The sequence below is a fragment of the Ostrinia nubilalis genome, chromosome Z, assembly GCF_963855985.1.
Source record: "Ostrinia nubilalis chromosome Z, ilOstNubi1.1, whole genome shotgun sequence".
Lineage (NCBI taxonomy): Eukaryota > Metazoa > Arthropoda > Insecta > Lepidoptera > Crambidae > Ostrinia > Ostrinia nubilalis.
The window spans coordinates 5,529,751-5,553,394 of record NC_087119.1 but is presented as its reverse complement, the minus strand read 5'-3'; the positions used below and the strand labels follow the sequence as shown (position 1 = coordinate 5,553,394).

The 23,644-nt window shown below is 43.0% G+C and overlaps 1 protein-coding gene across 1 annotated transcript in view; it reads right to left on the bottom strand.

The window, feature by feature from the left end:
* Positions 1–3,853: 3,853 nt before the first annotated feature.
* LOC135087045 (proline-rich protein 36) overlaps positions 3,854–23,644 on the bottom strand; it is a 53,628-nt gene continuing 33,837 nt past the window's right edge. Inside the window, exons 19-41 of the mRNA XM_063981893.1 lie at positions 22,055–22,200; positions 21,346–21,372; positions 21,150–21,266; positions 20,515–20,551; positions 19,623–19,797; positions 19,483–19,575; positions 19,343–19,435; positions 19,203–19,295; positions 19,063–19,155; positions 18,923–19,015; positions 18,783–18,875; positions 18,643–18,735; positions 18,503–18,595; positions 18,363–18,455; positions 18,223–18,315; positions 18,083–18,175; positions 17,943–18,035; positions 17,803–17,895; positions 17,539–17,640; positions 16,583–16,694; positions 13,546–13,713; positions 12,016–12,155; positions 3,854–9,827 (exon numbers count right to left, since the gene is read on the bottom strand). Coding sequence (XP_063837963.1) covers positions 9,792–9,827; positions 12,016–12,155; positions 13,546–13,713; positions 16,583–16,694; positions 17,539–17,640; positions 17,803–17,895; positions 17,943–18,035; positions 18,083–18,175; positions 18,223–18,315; positions 18,363–18,455; positions 18,503–18,595; positions 18,643–18,735; positions 18,783–18,875; positions 18,923–19,015; positions 19,063–19,155; positions 19,203–19,295; positions 19,343–19,435; positions 19,483–19,575; positions 19,623–19,797; positions 20,515–20,551; positions 21,150–21,266; positions 21,346–21,372; positions 22,055–22,200 — 2,269 coding nt within the window. The 3' untranslated portion in view covers positions 3,854–9,791. The remainder of the gene's footprint in view (positions 9,828–12,015; positions 12,156–13,545; positions 13,714–16,582; positions 16,695–17,538; positions 17,641–17,802; positions 17,896–17,942; positions 18,036–18,082; positions 18,176–18,222; positions 18,316–18,362; positions 18,456–18,502; positions 18,596–18,642; positions 18,736–18,782; positions 18,876–18,922; positions 19,016–19,062; positions 19,156–19,202; positions 19,296–19,342; positions 19,436–19,482; positions 19,576–19,622; positions 19,798–20,514; positions 20,552–21,149; positions 21,267–21,345; positions 21,373–22,054; positions 22,201–23,644) is intronic.

Below are 23,644 nucleotides of genomic sequence, written 5' to 3'. Positions count from 1 at the left end.
CAAAGTGGCTGATTATACTCCTCGGTCTTCTGTATAATCTGCCGTAGCGTATGTATGTGGTCTATGGTACTAAAGCCTTTTCGGAAACCGGCTTGTTCGGGAGGCTGGAAGTCGTCGAGCCTGCGAGCGAGACGATTCGTAATGACTCTCGAAAACAGCTTGTAGACATGGCTCAGAAGTGAGATGGGTCTATAATTTTTCAACAAGGTTTTGTCGCCTTTTTTGAAAAAAAGTATCACCACACTTCTGTGCCATGCCGTAGGCGTTTTTCCCTCAAGTATGACGGAATCGAACAGCCTCTGAAGAGCCTTTAGTACCGGCGTTCCGCCTGCTTTCAGAAGCTCAGCCGTGATTCCATCATCACCCGGTGCCTTGTTGTTTTTCAGCTGTTTGAGAGCCATTCTAATCTCGTACAGGCTGACGTCCGGGATATCTTCGGTGTAGTGTCGGGTCAGTCTAGCTCTTGGGTCTTCGGCTAGATTTGTGACAGGTGTACGTACACTCGTGTATAATTGTCCGTAGAACTTCTCAACCTCTTCCAATAACTCAGGCCCCGACGAGATGTCTCTGCCATCCTCGGTCTTCAGCTTGGTCAGTTGACTTTGGCCAACAGACAGATCCCTAGCGAACACTTTAGAGCCTTTGTTACGCTCAATCGCCTCTTTAATACGATCTGTATTAAATTGGCGTAGATCGCGAGTCAAAGACTTGGAGATCTGTCTGTTAAGACGCCGATACTGAGCAGCATCTTCAGAGGACTGCAGAACCAAGTTTCGTCTCTCTTCCATAAGTTTATTGGTGAGGTCAGAGATCTTTTTGGTTCCTTTTGGACGACGGGTTTTAAAGAACTTAGACCCAGTAGTTTGGACAATTTCCACAAACCTGTCATTGTATTCGTCCACATTTTCGCAGTCTCCTAGGCATTCGAAACGATTTTGCAACTCGAGCTGAAAGCTTTCGGGGTTTTGGAGTTGGATGGGCGCTGGGCGGAGCGTAGACTTCATCAGTCGACGCCTCTCGAGCTTGGGCCTGATATTCAATGTGCCTCTTACCATTCGGTGATCGCTTCCTGTTTTGACCGAGTTGATCACAGAGACATCATTGAATATATGCTTCTTCGTCGACAAGATGAAGTCGATCTCATTTTTTATAGCGCCATTGGGATGCAGCCATGTCCACTTTCGCTGTTTTGGCTTCCTGAAGAAGGAGTTCATCATAAAGAGGCCCTCCCTCTCCATAAAGCCAGCCAGCAGTTGGCCACGTGCGTTCCTCTCTCCATACCCAAATTGCCCCACTTTCAGCTCATTATCGCTTCGTCTACCCAGCTTCGCGTTGAAGTCCCCCATCACATCGGTAAAATGGGACCGGGAGCTATGTATGGCTCTGGAAATATCCTCATACATAGTCTCCACTTCGTCGTCGGGGTGTTCCGTGGTCGGTGCGTATACCTGTATGACCTTCAGCGAATACCGTTTGGTGATTCTGAGTATAAGGTACGCTACCCTCGCCGAAACACTCTCGATCTGGACCACGTTGTTGACAAGGGACTTGTGGACGATAAACCCGACACCACCCTGGGACTGCTGGTCGCCCTCCCGGAAATAGAGCAGGTTTCCGGATTTCAGGATTATGGTGTCCTCCCCCTCTCTTCGGACTTCGCATAATCCTACGATATCCCACCGCAACCTGCTCAGTTCTTCCTCGAGTTCGGCGAGCCTCACGTCAGTCCGCAGCGTGCGAGTGTTAAATGTTGCCAGGGCCAGAGGTCGTCGGGGTTGGTAGCCTGTCGGTACCCGGTGATTCTTAGCACCCCTCGCCCCACCGTTACCGTGACCGCTACCGTGGCCCGGGATAGTGGGGCCGCCGGGGACTAGGGGCCGTGTTTTTTTGTTCCTCTCCATGGGGGGGATTTGCCTTAATCGCCACGCTTGGCAGGCAGGTTGGCGATCGCAGTTTTTTATAAGGTTTCGCACGCAGACGCTGCTGCCCGTCCGGTGCTGCAGGGATTTTGTCGCCTCTTACGACACGCCTCCTGTTGGCGGTGGGGAAGAGTATTCTTTATGGCCGTCCCCACACGGAAACGTATAATCTCGGTTGCGAAATGTCGAATGGCTGACAGCCGGAGAAATTGAATTGCATCGGATAAGTTCATGACATGTGATGAATTGAATATGCATAGCATGGACCTATAAAAAAAGTCGGACGGATTCTCATCAACAAAATACTGTGACATTAGGATATACCAGCTCGCCTGTACGTACAGGCCGGCACGCACACATTCATACCCTGATACACCACTTCGAGTGCAAACTTCACACAGTTGACACATTTACGCGGCGAAAAAAAAACACAAATACGACATGTCTTGCGTGGTGAAACTGTGTAAAAACCGTTCTGATCGAACGAACAAAAATCAAGGAATCACATTTCACAGGTAAACTAATAATCTAATCACTTATTTCCCCGATTTTATAAACATTAAAATATTAAAATCAAACGTCAATCACCCGACAAAATAATACGTCAAAGGCCAGTGTTCTCAGTTATTTACGTGGGAAAATTACCCGAAAAGTGGGAAATCTATAATTTTAAGACTTTTTAGGTGTTTATTACGCATACTATTGAAATAAAATAATTTATCATAATAACTGTGTTTTAATGGGATATATTTTCGTAGGCAGATTTGATCCTTCCCAAGGGCGTGGAAATGAGAAATTCAAATTTTCTTATATTTTTGCAAGTCAGCGTCAGGTTGTATGTTAAAATCTATCAGAGATAATAATATTGATGATACATAAGATTATGATTACGTAGGTACACAAGATTGATAATTTGTAACTGCGTGAATCGTACCTGACACTGACTTGCAAACAAAGTAAGAAAATTTGAAAATTTCGCGTCTACCTCAACGTATTCATCTTTCATCCTTTTCAAATGGCACGATATAATTTCGTCTACATTTCCAAGTAACATATCTGCCCATCTATGTTTTTCTTAAGATAAATGGGTAAAATGTTTTGGCTAACATGGCATCCCTAAATTCACTCACACAATAGACAAACGCCAAAATTTTGCGTCACAGTTTTGTTGTAGCGCGAGTTCCGTCCGCCTTTTTTTATAGGTCCATGATGCATAGCCAGGGTGGACACGGGACAGCGACTAATCTAGTTATTCTATGATTCGCCGTACGCGTGGACTGTACCTACCAAATAGGCTGTGACGTTACACGGTTTGCCCTTTAACAGTAAATTAGGTTAATTACGCTCAGAAGTGATCTGATTTAGGGTAGATTCGACCAAACAAGAGTAAATATTACTAATCTCAGAATTTAATCCAAGTTTAGAATTTAAAATGTCAGTTTTGACATATTTTCCATACTGAAACTGTCAATGTGCCAGTTATACTGGTTATAGGTACCAACCAGGAGTTATTATCGGATAAAAGTTTAGTCGAAAAGGGCCAGAGTTTGTTACATACCTACATACTTACTCTTATGTATCATAGTCATAGTACAATACAGTATTATCTGTGGTATACCTACCTTGTAATGAGTATTAATAATACACAACAGTATAGTTTAAAGACACTCCTGCCCCCGCTGAATACGCCTCCAGTCCTCCATCCACTGTCAGTAACCTCACAGTCATCGAATGCAATGTTTGGCAACCTATGTATTATAATCATCTACGAACGTTGGATCTATAAAAGTGGAACGTGTTGTGTGCTAGGCCCGGTTTCCACCAAGACACCATTTAAACCTAATTAGAGGGTTTGCGTTGAAAAAAAAACTGATTTTTTTGGGACACTCTAATCACAAAATGGAGACGTCTAGGAACCAAAATAAAAGACTTAATTTCCAGATGTAATTTATTCAAGGGTCTTATAGCCTGTCCTAATTGACTGTAAAGATTTAACAATAAATGCAGTTACCACATTGAAACATAAATGGGTGCACAGGTGTTACATCTAGTTAATTACACACAATCAGTCAATTTTTATTATGAGACGGCTTGATCACTACCTGCGACACAGGACTCCTACGTAATATCGTAAGTACTATGCAAACTTATAACAAGTAAAATAAAGAACAAATAGATTTAAAAAAACGTTCCACATGATTTTAACGTCAAATAAAAAAGAGGTAGGTATACCTTAGGATTAACTAATTGTACAAATTGCTGTTCTGTGTCGAAGATGTCAAACGTCGCCGTATCATACAGTTCCCCAACTTTTCTTTCAACTTTCCTTACATTACCTAGGAATTCCGATGTCGAGTGTGGTTCGGTATACCTTCCATTAAGACCACGCGCTCGACTTCGGAGACCGAGGTCACCATCACCAGCACAATCGACTGAGATCACTTCATTACAAGTTTATATTGGCCTTAAACTAGGTTATCTTAAAATCAATAATATCCTTTATATTCGATTGCAGATTGGACTGACTTTAAAACACACGTGTGTTCATAATTTTGGCACTATTCATAACAGTCTTGTGGTCATTTTGATATGAGTTTAGGAGACGAGCGTTTTGCAAAAATTGTAGACGAGATATATCACTACGGTACATTTATTTTCCATCTCCCATTGAAAAGTTAAACCTAAACTAACTCAGCAAGGGACCCGACACTGCATGTAACTGTTGTTTTTAAATAAGTACATACATATGTAATGTTATGATGAATGAACAACAGTGTCGAATGCCTCGCTGAAGTCAGTGTAAACTGCATCGATTTGAACTCCAGCGTCCATGGCACCCTCAGTGTCAAAAGTAAATGGTATAACTGCCATGAGCGGCAAGAGAAGATACGTGAAATTATTCGATCTTTTTAATTTTTGGAAACAACTTTTCTAAACTATTAATAGAAAACCTAAGCACCATAACACAAACTCAAATATTTTTTTTAAATATGACATTGCATTATAATAACCCTCTTTCTGGCGCAGTCGGGTAAAAAAAAGATTTGATCACTAACGAGCAAAATTATACGATATGTATGTGTTGAATGACATTAATATATAAAGTTAAACTAAATAGATATCATAGGTACATCAGACACGTTGAACTAAATCTAATCTGCAATCGAACTGTAAAGAATCATACAACACAGCAATATCTCCGTACATTTTATTGGGACGAGAATGATTTTTTAAAAGCTTAAAAACAAATTACTTTATTTACATCACGAGTCGTCTGTCGTCTCGTTCTATTTTTCAGAAGCAGTGGTGAAGTTCAAATATTAACAAATGTTGTTCGCGCTTTACTTTATTTTTAAAAGCTTCACTGCTCAATGACAAACTATCAGTTTTTAGTCGGAAAAGAATAAACAACTTATTCATTTTGTGTCAAGACTTGCTTGAAAATCTTTTTTCGTTTTAAATATATCAGAATAGCAAGTGCAGCGAAATTATGGGTATTTTTTCAGTCAAGATTCTGTATGAAAAGTCGTTTGCCTACTGAAAAAATTGCAGACTAGGTTCTAAACGACTAACAGAGATACTGCCGTGTCACTATGATGCTTCAATGCGCACTAAAAATACACAATAAAATCCCAAGATTTTATTTAAAAATGTATATCAACGTAAATATACATTGTTAAGAGTTAGTGATGAATCATTCATCACTTTTAAAATGTAAAAAAGTAACCTCTTACAATGTAGCTTAAACTAAACCAAAATGTAAAAAAATATAAGACTTTAAACTTAATTAAATTATTATACGCTAAAAAGACGGCACTAATTGGATAATTTGGGCATGAATACAAAAGGTGATTTTATGATCCTAACTGTACTCGTATACATCGCACCATTTTCTACCCGCATGCTAAGTACTTTGTGTAGAAAAACAAAGTGTATAATAATCTTTTTGCCATCATAAACTGAATTAAACATAGTGAAAATTATTAAAATGTTGACGACGCGACGGCGCGGCGATTTATTTACGGGAGGCGTAAAGTAACTATTTCACTTCTAATATTACAAGGGATCACTCGTATAAACTAAGCGGTAGATAATATTTAATATCTATATTATGGACATTGAATTCTTATATGAAGCTTCACAAATAGGAAATATATTTTATTTGAGATTGTATGAAAATTATTCGCACATCGACATAAGCGTGAATTGAATACATCCAACTTAAGATACAATATTTGCTAAGAAATGTTTCCTATTGTACAACATGTATGGTATTTAGTTTAGCAAACAAAAAAGAAATAGGCTTTTTCTATGAAATTATGCGTAAGTGGACAAATTATCACGAGTGAATTCCCATGAAAATTAAATATTTAAGGAACAGATAGCTTTGGTATGAAGCACTTCTTACTTTAATTAAACAGCAAGAATATTGAATATTTAAATTTACATTCAACACCAATATTAAGGATATAATGTAAGTATATGAATTACACCTATATTGTTAAGACCATGAACTGACGAAAAAATTACACATTGAAATTTAGTGCGAGACATGATTAATACATATAATTAATAATTTTAAAAAGAATCGTCCAAAATACAGTTCACAGAAATGTAATAAATAGCTGTATTTTTGTAATCCAATAATCAGACGATAAAGATTACTTAGATTATAGGCCAGTAAATGTTAATTATCAAGTTATACAAGACTACGTGAAACAAGTTCACATATTTCTTGTCGCACAGGTGGTGCCGCTATAGTGGAAAGAGGAACAAGAGTGGTATAACAAATGCAGTCAGCGACGTTAGAACAGACTAGCGAGGCGCTGGGTGCTTGCGTTCTACTCACTGTCGTATTCATCAAGACGTAGTGTCTTTATTCGCTCAAGAAATCTATTCACTATTTTTCATCTTTCCACTATGCCCCTTATCCTAACATCGAACATAGAACAATATTTTATATTATTATAGACCATGCATACATTCCTTCGATTAGATAAAACATTCACTATAAGTTACGTCTCGATAAAATTAGTCGTTGGTGCCGCGAATCAATTTCAACTTTTTCTGTGAACCGAAATTCATACATTTTGAAAGGTAATTTTGTATCTAAAATCTAGCAGCACCAACGCAAGTGATACAGTCGTCGAAAGTAGTCTTCGCATCTTTTTATTGTCCGAATATGTTGGATCCATGAAAGCCTAAAATTGGTTCTTATTTATTTGGGCACAATCCCGGGCTCTTCAGTCTTACGTCTGTTGAGCCGTAACTCGAATTACGACCCACAAGTCTTGAAAGGGGGTTCGCACAGTAGATACAATGCCTGTATACAGGGTGGAATTTTGTATGCCACCTAGAGGGAAAGTACTCTTAATACTGTAGATAGAAGATTTTACTGAAAGAAAACATTCCTTTATTTTTGAAAAGAAAGAGAACTGCATTCAAAGATTTTTGAAAATTTTTAGAAAATTCTCTACTATACCATACAATTTTCTGTACATAATGAAAATAACTCAAGATTTCATGGTTTTCCTTTCATTTGATTTATCAAGTTTGATGAAGAGATTTCATCCTTATACTTAACCCTAACGATCGATGCAATAAAAATACAGGGTGTAATTTTTAACAAATTTTAATGGTTCGATTCCCGGGTGTGGCAAACAAATTTTTAGAAATCTTTGAATGCAATTCTATTTCTTTTCAAAAATAAAGGAATGTTTCCTTTGAGTAAAATTTTCTATCTACAGTATTAAGAGTACTTTCCCTCCAGGTGGCATTACAAAATTCCACTCTGTATATACCCGTGTGTTTCCTGGCAATTTGTCTAAGCCGAGTATTAAACGATACACGCGCGGTGTACGCATGGAGCAACGTCGCGTCGCATACGAGCTCCAAATTTTTTACACTAATAATTTCGTCTTCTTCCTGACTCATCCGCAAACAAAAGATGCCCAATCAGACTCCGTTACAAAGAATTTTCAAGTAAAGAAGTTCTAATGAAAATTTTATTTTCATAATATTCAAATAACATTATGGACAACAGGTAATAATCAATAGAATTCCAAAGTACGTTTTTAATACGATCTAAAATGTTTTTGTTACCGAAATCGTTATAACGGAGTCCGCCTAAACTATTTTACAGCTATCAAGGAACTACATCACGCAATAATTAAATTGGATGAAGTATGTACACATTCAATCCATATTTAAATCTGTTGCGTCGTGATTTTTTTTAAGAGTTTTATCTTTTTTCACATTTATTATCTTCTAAGTGCTATACATACAGATGTGTCTCAATCAAGAATGATCTATTTATATTATGATGGCTTGCCTGCGACATCCATTCTAGGATTGGCCACCCTAAAAATGGGGTAATAAGAATTAGTCATTATGACTAATAAAAGCATTTAAAAACCATGGTGTTAAACGTGAGTGAGACGGAAATATCGTTTATTTTAACGATTCAATTTGGGAGTAAGACACATCTGATAAAATCAGGAAAATATTTACACAGTTAATAGTTGTGTACGCTCCATACTGTACAATACGGAACTCGAACACAAATCTTATCCAGCGCGTCCCCTAGCGCCTTACTATACACATACTTTGGATTATCTACATACAGTTTGACTACGGTAAATCTGGTTGATTTTGGAAACAAATGTCACATAGCAATGTCAAAAAATATTGCTTCCAAAAATTGGCAACAACCCTGCCGTAGCAATTCTGCAGATAAAATACATACATCTAAGCTACCTGTAGTAGTTTTTAGGAAAGTTAATCACAATTGCAATAGAATTCAGTGAAATATCATTTGCCGATTTCTATTGGTCCAGAATTCCTAAAAATTAGAATCGACTATGAAAACTACCTTCCCTCGAGTGACGTAACGAAACACGCGACTGACGTACCATACAAAAAAAATGCGCGACTACTTCGTAAGGTGTCCTCGAAGACAAACAAAACATAATGGGCATTACTAATGTTTGCGCTGCATTTGTATGGCAATCGTCGATGTTTCGACGTATTGTTTCCACGACGAGGGTGGAAATAAAACGACAAATAGACGTCACCACACGTGGCTTATTTGTACAAATAGTACCATTAAGTCTTTGAATTCGACGACTATTCCAAACATTTGTTACAAATAGGCCACGCGCTTTCACTTCACCGTCATAGGAATATTTTTCTTTGACACTTACTTAGATCACTACACACACACACGGACAACCGTTACGGAATCATTCGTATAAACGACGCCTTTTAATGCTAAAATGTATTGTTTATTAATATGTATTCCACTAATTATGCTGTAATTGTCTTTGGTTTGTAACACTATTGTTTTAAAACTGTTTTGCACTGATATGTTAATTAAAATTGTCATCTGACATACATAGCATGAGCTGTGAAAACATTAATAGATAATCTATACGAGTGAGTATACTATACGGATACGGTAATATGCAATTAAAATAATACACATATTATATGAATAATGTGTTGACATCTCATAGCGTATGCCAATATCTATTGCAGTGTCCATATCACTATTGATAGGTGCTTGAACGAGCAGCGTGTGGCCCGCAAGCGTGTTAATATTGCGGCAATATATTCATAAACAGGCGAGTGACAATATTGGCGCAATATTGTTGACTTGGCGGGCAGTATAGCCGAGCGTGCGCACTTCACTGTAACTACGGGCGTCGGGTGGTCTCCGGTGGCTTAGTGGTCGTACTTGAGTATGGAGTCGATGGAGAAGTCGGGCCGCCGCCGCTGCTCGTACATAATGTACGTCTGGACGGCGTGCAGCGCCTCGGGCCCGTCCGGGACCGCGGGCGGGCCCCGGCCGTCCCCGCCGCCGCGAAACTCATTTCAGCTGGGCTTTTGCTGCACCTCCCGCATCATGAGCTAGGGAAATAGAGATTGCTTAGAGCGCTTTCAAGTACAACTTACAAGAATGAACTATTGTTTGTTTTGTGAATTCAATGTACACTAATTATTATGTACATTTTAGAGATTAAATAGAAAAGAACGAGTTTTTAACACAGTAAAACAACATTATCATAAACGAAAATATGTATTACTTATCAATCATCATTATCGTCATCATAATCAACTTGGATTATAAAATTGGCATCTTGTTAAATTGGCTATTTTATAAAGCTAAGATTTTATTAACAAAAGGATTTTCATAAAAAAGGTTTGTAACCTATGGATTATTGGCCAGGGAGTCCAATAATAGAAAAATAAAACTCAAATAACCATCTAGAAATGATCAGTACATTTTTAAGTCTTAGTTTTTCAATTGCAACCTTAAATTTAAGAAAGGATTCTTTTTTAATTTGTGAAAATGTTCTCCATTCTTAGTGGGAATGTTTCAATGTTGGCAACACTTCTGAAATGTCAAAATTCCGTCGAATTAAAAATCAGAGTACCTATAGTATTTTCACTAGTAGCGCTACAGACGCGCTATCGATAATTTCATATATGACAGCGGATGCCTGCCTTCACATTATAAAAACGCCGCTGCCGCGCTGCAGTCGCGCTACTAACGCCCTAATGAGCAAGCGCTCTTGAAGTGTACTCTTGTGTGCTCACAATAAGGTAGTTGACACCCTGGTCAACTGAAATATTTTTCATGAGCTCTCTGGAGTGGAGGCAGCGTACCGGAAAACGCAGCGTGGGTCGTCCACCCACAAGGACCGACGAAATCGTAATTTAGCAGGAAGGCGTTCGACGTAGGCCGCTACCAACCGGGCAACATGAAAAGCGTTGTGGGTGGCCTATGTTCAGCAGTGGACGGGTATGGCCACAGAATAATAATAAGTAGGTACTACGTACAGAAGTTTTACTTCGCGAAGGTATTTAAAAAATGTAAGCTCAATGTCATTAACAATATTATGGTGTAATTTAGCTTGTCTCAAGAGTCAAGCACCGTTTTGTTGACAAACGTCAGTGATCGGTACTGCGCCGAAGCTATAGTTCCAAAATACTGAACTGTCCTATCAATGACATTGACAGTGTGGCGCCACCATCAATACCGGATCGCTGGTTCCGATTTTTGCCATGTTGGAAACCATATAGTTGAACGATGGTAGCGCCCCCCTGTCATTGAGTTTGGCGGGACAGTTCAGCGTGGGTCATCTATATAGGGCTGACTTCGGTAAAATGATGTGACGTGAGGTGCCAAACTGCAGAAAATGGCGGAGGAAATACATGATTTAGCATGAATTATCATGAATAATATTAATTACTTATTTAATTATCACTCAGTGTCTTCAGGCAACTTAAAAAAGTACATTCTGTGTTTTTATTATTATTTAGGCAGTTAAATACTGCACAGTATTTAGTACACCATTTTCCTTATTTTTTTCATCATACACAAGAATACGCGTGCGTGAGTCAATGTTCGCTCGTATGTGAGGCCTTGTCGAATAGTATCCTGTAGGTGGGCCATCGTGCGTGTTTTGTTTTCGATGTAAACTCGCGGAGATGAACAGGCCTGGTATGGCTGAGATGATGATGAGATTGTTGTGTACCTTTTTTATTTTAATTGGGATAAGGTTTCTTATTTTGTTCTTTTATGTATGTTTTATCTTGTATTGTGCCTGTGTCTTGTATTGTGTACTAGCTTTCCACCCGCGGCTTCGCCCGCGTGGAATTTGTCTGTCACAGAAAAACTTTAACACGCGCGTTCCTGTTCAAAAACCGGGATAAAAACTATCCTATGTCCTTTTCCGGGACTCAAACTATCTCTATGCCAAGTTTCATCACAATCTGTTCAGTGGTTTAGACGTGAAAGAGAGACAGACAGAGTTACTTTCGCATTTATAATATTAGTATAAAGCCTGGTCCGTGAGCACGTAGAATCCCGTCCAATGTCCCCAAGCTGCCCATCCTTGTCGCTCGCACGTAATTATGTTGCTGTCGCGCTCGCACACTCACTGCGGGCGCGCGTCGCACAGTCGCGACAGCAACATAATTACGCGCGAGCGATAAGGATGGGTAGCTTGGGGTCATTGGACGGGATTCTACGTGCTCACGGACCAGGCTTTAGAAGTACAGATTGTGCCAAATAAACAATATTCTATTGTACCTGGTGTGGGCGCTCCGAAGTGATGGTCTCGGGTGCTCGCACGGATGCCGACGGCGCTCGCACCTGCGAGTTGTCGCGCTGCAGACGCGGCGGGTCCGGTCCCGGCGGCCCCGATACCGGGACTCCGCTGGCGTTGTACGCTGCACGCGAAAATACACCCATGACTTACGTGGTAAGGTCGACAGTCGAGAACTCATGCGAAACAAGTGTTAGAAATGTCTCTTGTTTTTATTTTATACTAGCGGCCGCCCGCGAGATCGTACGCGTGGACCTCGTTTTACCCCCGTTAGATATCATGTTGATAGATGGCGTTTGATGGGACCACATGAATATTTACGAACGTCAAAAACAGTAGTTTGTCCAGCGCTGTAGATTTTAACCAATGACGATAGATGGCGCTTTTAGACACGTCTTATTTATTTATTGAAATTTATTTGTCACGTATCGTTATATATTATAGCCTATACGTTAATCTGGGATATAAACAATAATAATGTAGTTTCAACAAAATCCGTTCAGTAATTTTAGCGTGAAAGAGTAACAAACATCCAGACATCATGACATCCAAACTTTCGCCTTTATAATGTTAGTGGGATTTTTTATAAGGACAACCAATATGACAAACACGCATACAAGAAAATGAATCATTTAACTAAAAGAGCTAAAAACTAAAAGTCTGATAAATTAACGATACCCAGTGATGGACACAGGAGAGCTGGATTGCGACCATTGACACCTTTATGACGCATAGAATGGATAATAAGAGGTGTCGGATTAATTAAAATAGTTTTATCCGCTGTAGGTCACCAACGTAGTTCTTATTAATACAGGAACAAGGATGAGACTGCAAGCATCATTTTAAGCTGATGACAGGTTGATCACATAAGGTTCTTCTATCATCATCTCCCTCAGCACACGTAACAGAAGAACAGGGATGCGACTGCGTCCGCCATTACAGCCATCCGTAATAACTTCAAGCGGTGACTGGTGCGGTGGGAGACGTATGTAGTCAGGCCTCTTGGATGCAAGCTGTGCAGGACTAACTGTTGGAAATCTTTGGAGGTGTCGTTTGTCCAACAGTTGAAGTTCTTTGGTTAAAACCAACAGTATCAGGTGACTTGGTTCTCTAGTGTGCATCTGTACATCCATCCGCCATCAAATATGTTTTTCCGATGTGACCGCTGGCATCGTTCCAATTTAGACGATGGCTAGGAGTAGTGGATTATCAAATAAGGGCTTTTCCATTATCACCTCCTTCGGCCCTTAAATTAGATATTTACCAGCGTGCATTCGTACACCATCTACGTTTGTCTGATGGTAAGCGGTATATCGGATCCGGATGGTGGTCTAGGTGGCGTTTCTCCAGCAGTCCGTCTTTTGGTTGAAACGAACAATCCCTCCACCATTCCACGGTTCTACCTGCCTCACGGCGTACGAACCGAATCTCGGTAGAGCGGGCACTTTGAAATAAACAGTAGCAAGCATCTGCTACTGTTTATTTGAAAGTGCCCGATCAAAATGGATGATTACCAGTGTGCATCTGTACACCGTCTACATATTGTCCGGTGGAAAGCGGTATGGCGAGTCGCGCGTTGACAGCCAACAAGTGGTCGCGGCGTTGAAGCAGGTTGCCGACGTGTTCCTCAAGTCGCACGTTCTCAGTGCGCAGCTGGTGCAGGCATGATAGCAGTGATGCGACTGTAATATAGAACGTTAGGTCAAAGTATTAATGAATTCTGATTGGTTATTCAAACACCACTCCTCTCCGCTTTGGCGGGAACCGGACCTTAGGATAGCCCTTCTTAGGGTGTTTCCTGTAAGGTGTCAAGCTGATGTTTGTATTTTTTTTTATTTTTGATATTATTAGGCTTTAATTTTTTTCTTGTTTTTCGGGTTGACTTTTCCCAGATTTATTTGATTTAACAGAATCGCTATGAATTGCAGATGTGTGAATACCCACCTTCCTATAATTAATGCAAGATACAAAATTTTTGCTAGTAACTTAATAAATATACTTTTAGCAGAATTTTATAAAAATTTTAACTTAAATTTAAATTAAATATAGAACTTAAATTCGTTGCGGGATCAATCATTTAAGGCAGTAAGCTATCCCTCGGGACTATTTCATATTCACTGGTTGAGTTTCGTTGAAGGTCGCGCTGTAGATCTTGGCTATACAGGGGTGGGAAAGAGAGGTGGGATTAGGCCCGCAGCCCTTTTGTTGGTGCCGAGAAAACATCTATAAGTTTGATTATGTGATTCTAGTACCCAGCCTTTCTGTATGATATATCAACAAGAGAACTTATTTTCACAATACAGCTCTATTAGTAGGGCAAAAGCACAATGAGCCTACGTTCACAGACCTCAGTGACTGTAGTCAACTGTAGGGTGGTCAATAAACACTACTACGTATGTCCAGTACGTATTATTGAGTGGGTGTAGGATCTACGCCTCTTAAAAATAGTGCTTACAAATCGTCAAATATTATAATAAAAAAAATAAAAAAATAGACTAATTAAAAAAAAAACTTTAAAAGTTTTGCTCTTATGGAGCCTTCACATCTCTCAATCTTTCTGCCCTACCAGCGCTTCGAGACCAACGTTTGGCAAGTGCTGAGAAGAAGCGCCGTAACAAATTCAGTCACCACTTTCTGCCGGTTGAAATAAGATACGGTCAGAAGGCCTGGGACTAATAATATACATCGTGTCCTAAAATTCAACGATAAACCGGCGCCGTAGGGACATAGTGACTACTTTATGAAAAATAAGAAAAAAATCTATCTATTTTTTTTCTTACTTTTCCTAAGGTTTAAGAAAAGTTACTAGTAAAACTTTAGAAAAATAAGTAAAAAAAAATCTTTAAATTTTTTCTTATTTTCCTAAAGTAGTCATGACCATGTTCTTGTTCACCCTATAGTCCAGTAGAATTAGCTTTTAAATCGGAAATAATTCCTACAAAAGATTTTATTGTTTTAATGGCTTCATTGGTTGCCCATTAAGACTCTCCTAAGTTTTCGACTTCGACGGAGTTGTGCTTAAGTGGTGGGGGCCCCCGAAATGGGCATTTTTTCGGTTTTCCGGTTATACCGCGTAAAGGACTTACCCTATCAAAAAGTGGTCTTCATGACGGTTGAAGGGCACTTAATTCTGCATTGAATAAGACCAAATTCATATGTTTTGGACAAACCGTTCTCGCGCTAAAGTTCGGCAAGGTAGAAAATATACGTATATTTAATGACTCTCTCCACGTCCAATGGTTTGTTACCCACAGGCTTCCAAGTCTTGAAAAGGGCCACCTCAACCAGTGTAACCCTAACAAGGCTTACGAGCTTGATGCGCCTATCCTTGTTCGTCCCAGCCGTTCCTTAACTGCGGTTGCTGCACCTCTTCCTGGCACTCACCTGAACGACTCTGTGTTACCTACTGTGGCTGCCCCTCTTCCTTGTATCCTCCTGCATGACTACGTTGCCTAGCCGTATGCTTGGTCTAAGGTTCGACGCCAAAAATCAACAACAACAAGTTCATATTAAAACGCTGAAGAGTATTTTGTTTGTTTGTTTGTTTGAACGCGCTAATCTTAAGAATTACTAGTTTGATTGAAATCATTATTTTTGTGTTGAATAGCTCATACATTGAGGAAGGCTATAGGATATATACAATCGCTCTACGACTAATAGAGGCGAAGCAGTAAAGAAAAATGTTGCAAGCACGGGAAATAGTATTTAAACTATTTTCACTCGTACGAAGTTGATTTTGTGGCGTCGAACCTTGGACCAGGCATATGGCTAAGCAATGAAATCGTACAGGAGGGTACAAGGAAGAGGGGCAGCCACATTAGGTAACACAGAGTCGTTCAGGAGAGTGCCAGGAAGAGGTGCAGCAACCGCAGTTAAGGAACGGCTGGGACGAACAAGGATAAGCGAATCAAACTCGTGAGCCTTGTTAGGGTTACACTGGTTAAGGCGACCCTTTACAAGGCTTGGAAGCATGTGGGTAACAAGCCATTGGACGTGGAGAGGGTCATTAATTATACGTATATTTTTTACTTTGCCGAACTTTAGCGCGAGAACGGTTTGTCCAAAACATATGAATTTGGTCTTATTCAATGCAGGATTAAGTGCCCTTTAACCGTCATGAAGACCACTTTTCGATAGGGTAAGTCCTTTACGCGGTATAACCGGAAAACCGAAAAAACGCCCCTTTCGGGAGCCCCCACCACTTAAGCACAACTCCGTCGAAGTCGAAAACTTAGGAGAGTCTTAATGGGCAACCAATGAAGCCATTAAAGCAAAAAAATCTTTTGTAGGAATTATTTCCGATTTAATCAATTTTTGTGTTTAATTCTACTGGCCTACTACGGCACCGGCTTATCGTTGAATTTTGGGACAGTATGTATATCTTTCAAGATACCGAATTTAGATCCCTGATAGCTTTTAACGTTGGATAACAAGTCAATTCAAGCACATCTTTCATCTTGTCTACACAGGAGTTGCGGCGGTGGGAACGAGAGGTGGGAATGGGAATAGTAAGTCAAGTCAAACAATGGCGAAAGATAAGAAGGTACTTACTGTCGAAATGCTGCGCTTGCTCCATGAGGAACTGCGAGCCCTGCTCCCACTGCCTTTCCAGCAGCTGGTCGAGGCTCTGGGCGCTGGAAGTGCCACGGCCTTGCCCGCCGCTCTGCGAAATAATAGATAAATAAATAAAATAAATATCACTAGACATTTTACACTACGCTTCTAGTCTAAGCAAAGCTTGTATTATGAGTACCACAGATTAAACATACTTAAATACTTTTTTTGTAAATATGTACATACAATTATAATAGATATAATAGATAGATACGTATTATAGATAAAGCCTGGTCCGTGAGCACGTAGAATTTTGTCCAATGACCCCAAGCTACCCAATCCTTATCGCTCGCGCGTAATTATGTTGCTGTCGCGCTCGCACACTCACTGTGGCCGCCCGTCGCACAGTCGCGACAGCAATATAATTACGTGCGAGCGATAAGGATGGGTAGCTTGGGGTCATTAGACAAAATTCTACGTGCTCACGGACCAGGCTTTAGAAAACAACAAAAGTTATTTATAAATAATCCATGACTCTTATAAAATACAAATTGACGTGTTGTGACTGCCTCTGTGATGCTTGTTCTAAGTTCTGCTGGCTAGCTACCACCAAGTCCACCAATCACCACATTAAGTGTCTCGCCAGTTGGAGGTCAGATAGCCAGTTCCTCTGTGGACGAGGGTTTCGGGTAAAGCTCGCTTCCACCTTCGGCTTGACCATTACTGTCGAATGTCGATTAAGTGGAATGCAGGCCAAGTGCTTTTCTATTAGCAAGTTACCAGACAACTGTACCTAAAAAGATGATAATGACAATATTGGGTCCATATGTTCACCTTATAAAGATTGCAGGAATGCGCTGGATACAGGCTGGTCCAATCGGTCAATCTGGAAATCATTGGGAGAGGCCTATGTTTAGCATTGGACGTTTTGTGATGATGATGACGTCACTCACCGCGGCCGCCTTGTTGATGAGCGGCGGCGGCACCAGCGAGTCGGGCCCGGCGCCGCCAGCTCGGCCGTCAGCTGCTCCTGCAGGCGGCGGCTCTAGGGCCAGCTGTGGAGGTGACGTCACTCACCGCGGCCGCCTTGTTGATGAGCGGCGGCGGCACCAGCGAGTCGGGCCCGGCGCCGCCGGCCGCGTGCGCAGCCAGCTCGGCCGTCAGCTGCTCCTGCAGGCGGCGGCTCTAGGGCCAGCTGTGGAGGTGACGTCACTCACCGCGGCCGCCTTGTTGATGAGCGGCGGCGGCACCAGCGAGTCGGGCCCGGCGCCGCCGGCCGCGTGCGCAGCCAGCTCGGCCGTCAGCTGCTCCTGCAGGCGGCGGCTCTAGGGCCAGCTGTGGAGGTGACGTCACTCACCGCGGCCGCCTTGTTGATGAGCGGCGGCGGCACCAGCGAGTCGGGCCCGGCGCCGCCGGCCGCGTGCGCAGCCAGCTCGGCCGTCAGCTGCTCCTGCAGGCGGCGGCTCTAGGGCCAGCTGTAGAGGTGACGTCACTCACCGCGGCCGCCTTGTTGATGAGCGGCGGCGGCACCAGCGAGTCGGGCCCGGCGCCGCCGGCCGCGTGCGCAGCCAGCTCGGCCGTCAGCTGCTCCTGCAGGCGGCGGCTCTAGGGCCAGCTGTGGAGGTGACGTCACTCACCGCGGCCGCCTTGTTGATGAGCGGCGGCGGCACCAGCGAGTCGGGCCCGGCGCCGCCGGCCGCGTGCGCAGCCAGCTCGGCCGTCAGCTGCTCCTGCAGGCGGCGGCTCTAGGGCCAGCTGTGGAGGTGACGTCACTCACCGCGGCCGCCTTGTTGATGAGCGGCGGCGGCACCAGCGAGTCGGGCCCGGCGCCGCCGGCCGCGTGCGCAGCCAGCTCGGCCGTCAGCTGCTCCTGCAGGCGGCGGCTCTAGGGCCAGCTGTGGAGGTGACGTCACTCACCGCGGCCGCCTTGTTGATGAGCGGCGGCGGCACCAGCGAGTCGGGCCCGGCGCCGCCGGCCGCGTGCGCAGCCAGCTCGGCCGTCAGCTGCTCCTGCAGGCGGCGGCTCTAGGGCCAGCTGTGGAGGTGACGTCACTCACCGCGGCCGCCTTGTTGATGAGCGGCGGCGGCACCAGCGAGTCGGGCCCGGCGCCGCCGGCCGCGTGCGCAGCCAGCTCGGCCGTCAGCTGCTCCTGCAGGCGGCGGCTCTAGGGCCAGCTGTGGAGGTGACGTCACTCACCGCGGCCGCCTTGTTGATGAGCGGCGGCGGCACCAGCGAGTCGGGCCCGGCGCCGCCGGCCGCGTGCGCAGCCAGCTCGGCCGTCAGCTGCTCCTGCAGGCGGCGGCTCTAGGGCCAGCTGTGGAGGTGACGTCACTCACCGCGGCCGCCTTGTTGATGAGCGGCGGCGGTACCAGCGAGTCGGGCCCGGCGCCGCCGGCCGCGTGCGCAGCCAGCTCGGCCGTCAGCTGCTCCTGCAGGCGGCGGCTCTAGGGCCAGCTGTAGAGGTGACGTCACTCACCGCGGCCGCCTTGTTGATGAGCGGCGGCGGCACCAGCGAGTCGGGCCCGGCGCCGCCGGCCGCGTGCGCAGCCAGCTCGGCCGTCAGCTGCTCCTGCAGGCGGCGGCTCTAGGGCCAGCTGTGGAGGTGACGTCACTCACCGCGGCCGCCTTGTTGATGAGCGGCGGCGGCACCAGCGAGTCGGGCCCGGCGCCGCCGGCCGCGTGCGCAGCCAGCTCGGCCGTCAGCTGCTCCTGCAGGCGGCGGCTCTAGGGCCAGCTGTGGAGGTGACGTCACTCACCGCGGCCGCCTTGTTGATGAGCGGCGGCGGCACCAGCGAGTCGGGCCCGGCGCCGCCGGCCGCGTGCGCAGCCAGCTCGGCCGTCAGCTGCTCCTGCAGGCGGCGGCTCTAGGGCCAGCTGTGGAGGTGACGTCACTCACCGCGGCCGCCTTGTTGATGAGCGGCGGCGGCACCAGCGAGTCGGGCCCGGCGCCGCCGGCCGCGTGCGCAGCCAGCTCGGCCGTCAGCTGCTCCTGCAGGCGGCGGCTCTAGGGCCAGCTGTGGAGGTGACGTCACTCACCGCGGCCGCCTTGTTGATGAGCGGCGGCGGTACCAGCGAGTCGGGCCCGGCGCCGCCGGCCGCGTGCGCAGCCAGCTCGGCCGTCAGCTGCTCCTGCAAGCGAGCGGCGGCTCCGCTCTCTGGATTGAGCTCGTTGCCCAGCATATGCGGCGCCGTGCAGTTCACTCCTAGTCGGCTGAAAATACTACTTTTACAATGTTTGGGAACTTTCCGTATTCACTGGAGGATGATCCTTTATGACAGTGTTTTTCCTCAGTAAAAAAAACATTAGTTATAATACAAAATGCGAAAACTAGTTATGCAAATGCATTAAAATGTATGGATTGAAGTATTCGGTCCCTACAAACATCTTTTTAACATTATAAAATGCATGAAAAAAAAAACCGAACAGTCGCGGGGTCGCAAAATATTTTTTCATACTAGGGGGGTCGTGTTATGAAAAAGGTTGAAAAACACTGCTTTATGAGAACGCTACCAATATGGGCAAGATTTTATTTTACTTTCAATATACGCAGGATTCCAGTGCCCAAGGCACCTGCTGGATATACGCAGTATCATGGTATGCTCACAGAACGGAAGAGCAATGTACAGTAGTGACTCAATAATTATAAGACAATCCAATTCCATGAGATGCAATTCTTAGCTAACACAAGGGTTACGTTGCATTGGCGATAATTGACTAGCTTTTGCCCGCGGCTTTACCCGCGTGAAATTTAGTTTGTCACAGATCGACATAAATTATACCCTATAAATTCTGGGTTATAAACAATAACACTGTAAATTTCATCAAAATCCGTTCAGTAGTTTTTGCGTGACAGAGTAACAAACATCCAGACATCCAAACTTTCGCATTTATAATATTAGTAAGATATAATAATCCCAGAATACTTACTTAGCGTCCAATTTTTGTCTCAGCGGACGTTCCGAACCTGGAAATAAAAAAAATATGTTATAATAAAAAGTATTCTTTAATCTATTTTTGTCGGTAGATAGGTATGTATCCCAGAATTAAAACAAGCATTAAATCGTTTTTTCCCCACATTGCCACCGCCATTTTAGCAGTAGAAACCTTCCATCGACAGCGACGTCTTATTTAGCCTTGATAAAAACTAAATTGTCTTTTTCAGAGTATGACCATTTTGCATACATCAGACTAAATTACTCTGCTACTGCCTCGAGACTTTCTTTCTTGACGGTTTGGAAATCAAATTTAAAGCGTCTGTATTCTAAAATAAGGTATCAAACTCGTTTCTAAAGTACGGCCAACTAGCAGCGATACAAAAGGTCGATACGACTGTCGAGTTGACAATATATTCTGTCTCTTCCCATCTTGTGTATTTGTCGTAATGCTTCGTTCTCCCGCCAAAATATGTCAAAGTCAGACGGGTTCACCCATGACATTGGGTTTGTTTACATTTGGTATCGCTTCTCGTTGGCCGTACTTATTAGGCCTGTAATTGGATCAATTTTAATATAAGAATATCACCAAGGGGAGAAAGAGAAAAAAAATAGATCACGATCACTTACTCGGCGATACGGGTGGGGAGTCTCTTATAGTTTCTTGGTACAGAGGCGGCGGCGTCGGCTGCGGCGCGCGCCTCACATTGGCCAGACTTTGCGACGTCACGGTCTCAGTCACCGAGCCTAAAGCAGAATACACTCATCAGCACCCCATTCAACAGTCAACACAATCTACAGTGGTGAAATAAGAAAGGTTCGTCACCTCTGAGTCGATTTTTGTATGCACCACCTTGAAACAGTATATTGGCAATATTAGAATGTGATAGAAAATATTGGACATAAAAAGGTGGGTTTAGTTAAACTAAACGAGCATAGATCTGGAGCATTGTTTGCTCGTTCTTGTTATTTTGATAACTTTTGTCAACTCTATTGCCATTTATACTAAACCCACCGTCATAGAAATCACAACATTTAAAGCAAGCATACGTTTTCTTTGCTTTTTAGCGACTCATTTGTTCGCGTCACGATAGTACAACACAGAAGCATGTCTTGTTCCTTAAAGAAAAGTTATCCTTTTTTGCCTATTCACCCATAAACATTCTGCCAAAGTCAATTCAGTAATAGTTATCAAGTCACAAATAACACTACTATCTTTGAACTTTCAAGTGCTAAATTGATAAGGGACTTCCGAGAAATACTTACAATTTATCCACAAACATTATTTTTTGTGTCTTTTTTGTATTTTATTGCGTATAATACTGTCAAGAGTTTACGAAATGAAAATGAAAAATTACTCAATTTCTTAAGGTTAAGTTTTCAAACACATTCCTAACAACATCGACTTTAATGATTCAACTAGCCTATTGTTTAGATTCAACACTAAATCCACAGCAGACGCTCAACAACATGCGAAATGCAACAAAAACTTGGAAGCTCACGCACACAATCAAGTAAAAAGACAAAAGACTCACGCATCGGCGACGGCGGCGGCGGCGCGGTGGCCATGTTGACGACTGAGGCGGCCATCGCCGCGCGTTTCTTCGTCCGGATCGCGGCCGGCGGCATCGGTATACCTGCCAGGTTGATGTCTTTGCTGGTACCAGGCACACCGCTCACTCTGTTGGCCAAACGGTCGAAAATGTAACGCAGGAGCTCACTCATCTTGCACGGTTAAACAACGAATGAAACGCAATAGTAAAGTGCATGCACGCTACATTTTCTGCAACGCGGGATCGGATGACAAAATGTGCTGTGTAAACATTTAGATTCGCTGACACATATTAATAAGATGTCAATGAACGCTTATTCCATTGCTGACACGGATAATTACTACGCATATTGTAATTATATCGTTATAGTTTGAAGAGGACTCAATATATTTTTTTTTTTCAGAATTTGAACCCAGATATTTACAAACCTACAGTAAAAAATAGTTAGCTATAGGAAATATCTGAAGACTATAATTTTGCATAGCAAAAAAAGGAAATCATATCGCAAAGCTCGCAGAGTTGCTATAAGCGTCATACACATTATATTTATTCTAAAATTAGAGTTTACAACATCATCATCATCGCCACCACCATCATCATCATCATTACTGATCCCCAACATACACCACGGATCCCAATAAAAATAAAGCTCTTGTACAATTCCTGCCAGCATTCTTTTTTAATTAAGCATATTACACCATTTGTAAATGCTGCCTCAAAACTAAGGAGTTTGCGGTATAGCAATATAATATTTAAATGCTTAATTTAGTAATTTAGAATAATGCGGGAATTGAACCCACAGGATGAACCACTTAACCAGGTGGCCATTTACCTACTCTTTACTTAAATTTTTATTTAATTTTTCTTTGCAGATCAGATACAGGTGCTGCTCCAAACAAAACAATGTTTACGCTATAGCAATAGTAATTTATAAATACTTTTTTACTCATTTCGAACCATGTGGGATTTGAACCCACAGGTTGAGCCATTTAACCAGGTGGCCATTTAATCTTTACGTATATTTTCATTTAATTTTTCTATACGCTCTGCTCCCAGTAACACACAAAAGTTGATAAAACATGCATTATGCAAATACAATTACGCTTTTCTCGCAAATGCAACCTAACATGAGCTACGCTATATTTTCTTCTGTCCTAAATTACTTGCAATTTTAATTATATCCATGCAATTCTTTTGTTCCAGATTCAGAGAAAGGAGTCTAGAATACACGTCGTATTAAACGGGATTTGAACCCGCAACGTCCTACGCCTGCCAAATGTATTTAGGTAACCGCTCTTATGCCAGCAAATTGAGAATAAACATACGCTAAGCGCGACACAACTGAACAATTTACATTTTTCCTGATCCTATAATTACGTTCAAGCAGGGCAATCAGTTTCAGGATAAATTCATTTACGCACTGTAACACTGGCTTATTCGCTATAGATCGTTTCTTCGACAAAGACGCGCCCCACCAATGTTTGGGTGTGCTGGGAGTTTGATCCGATCAATCCGAGCGTCATTATGTAGTGTTCGTGTGCACTCATGGATGACTTAGCGTGTACCGATAAC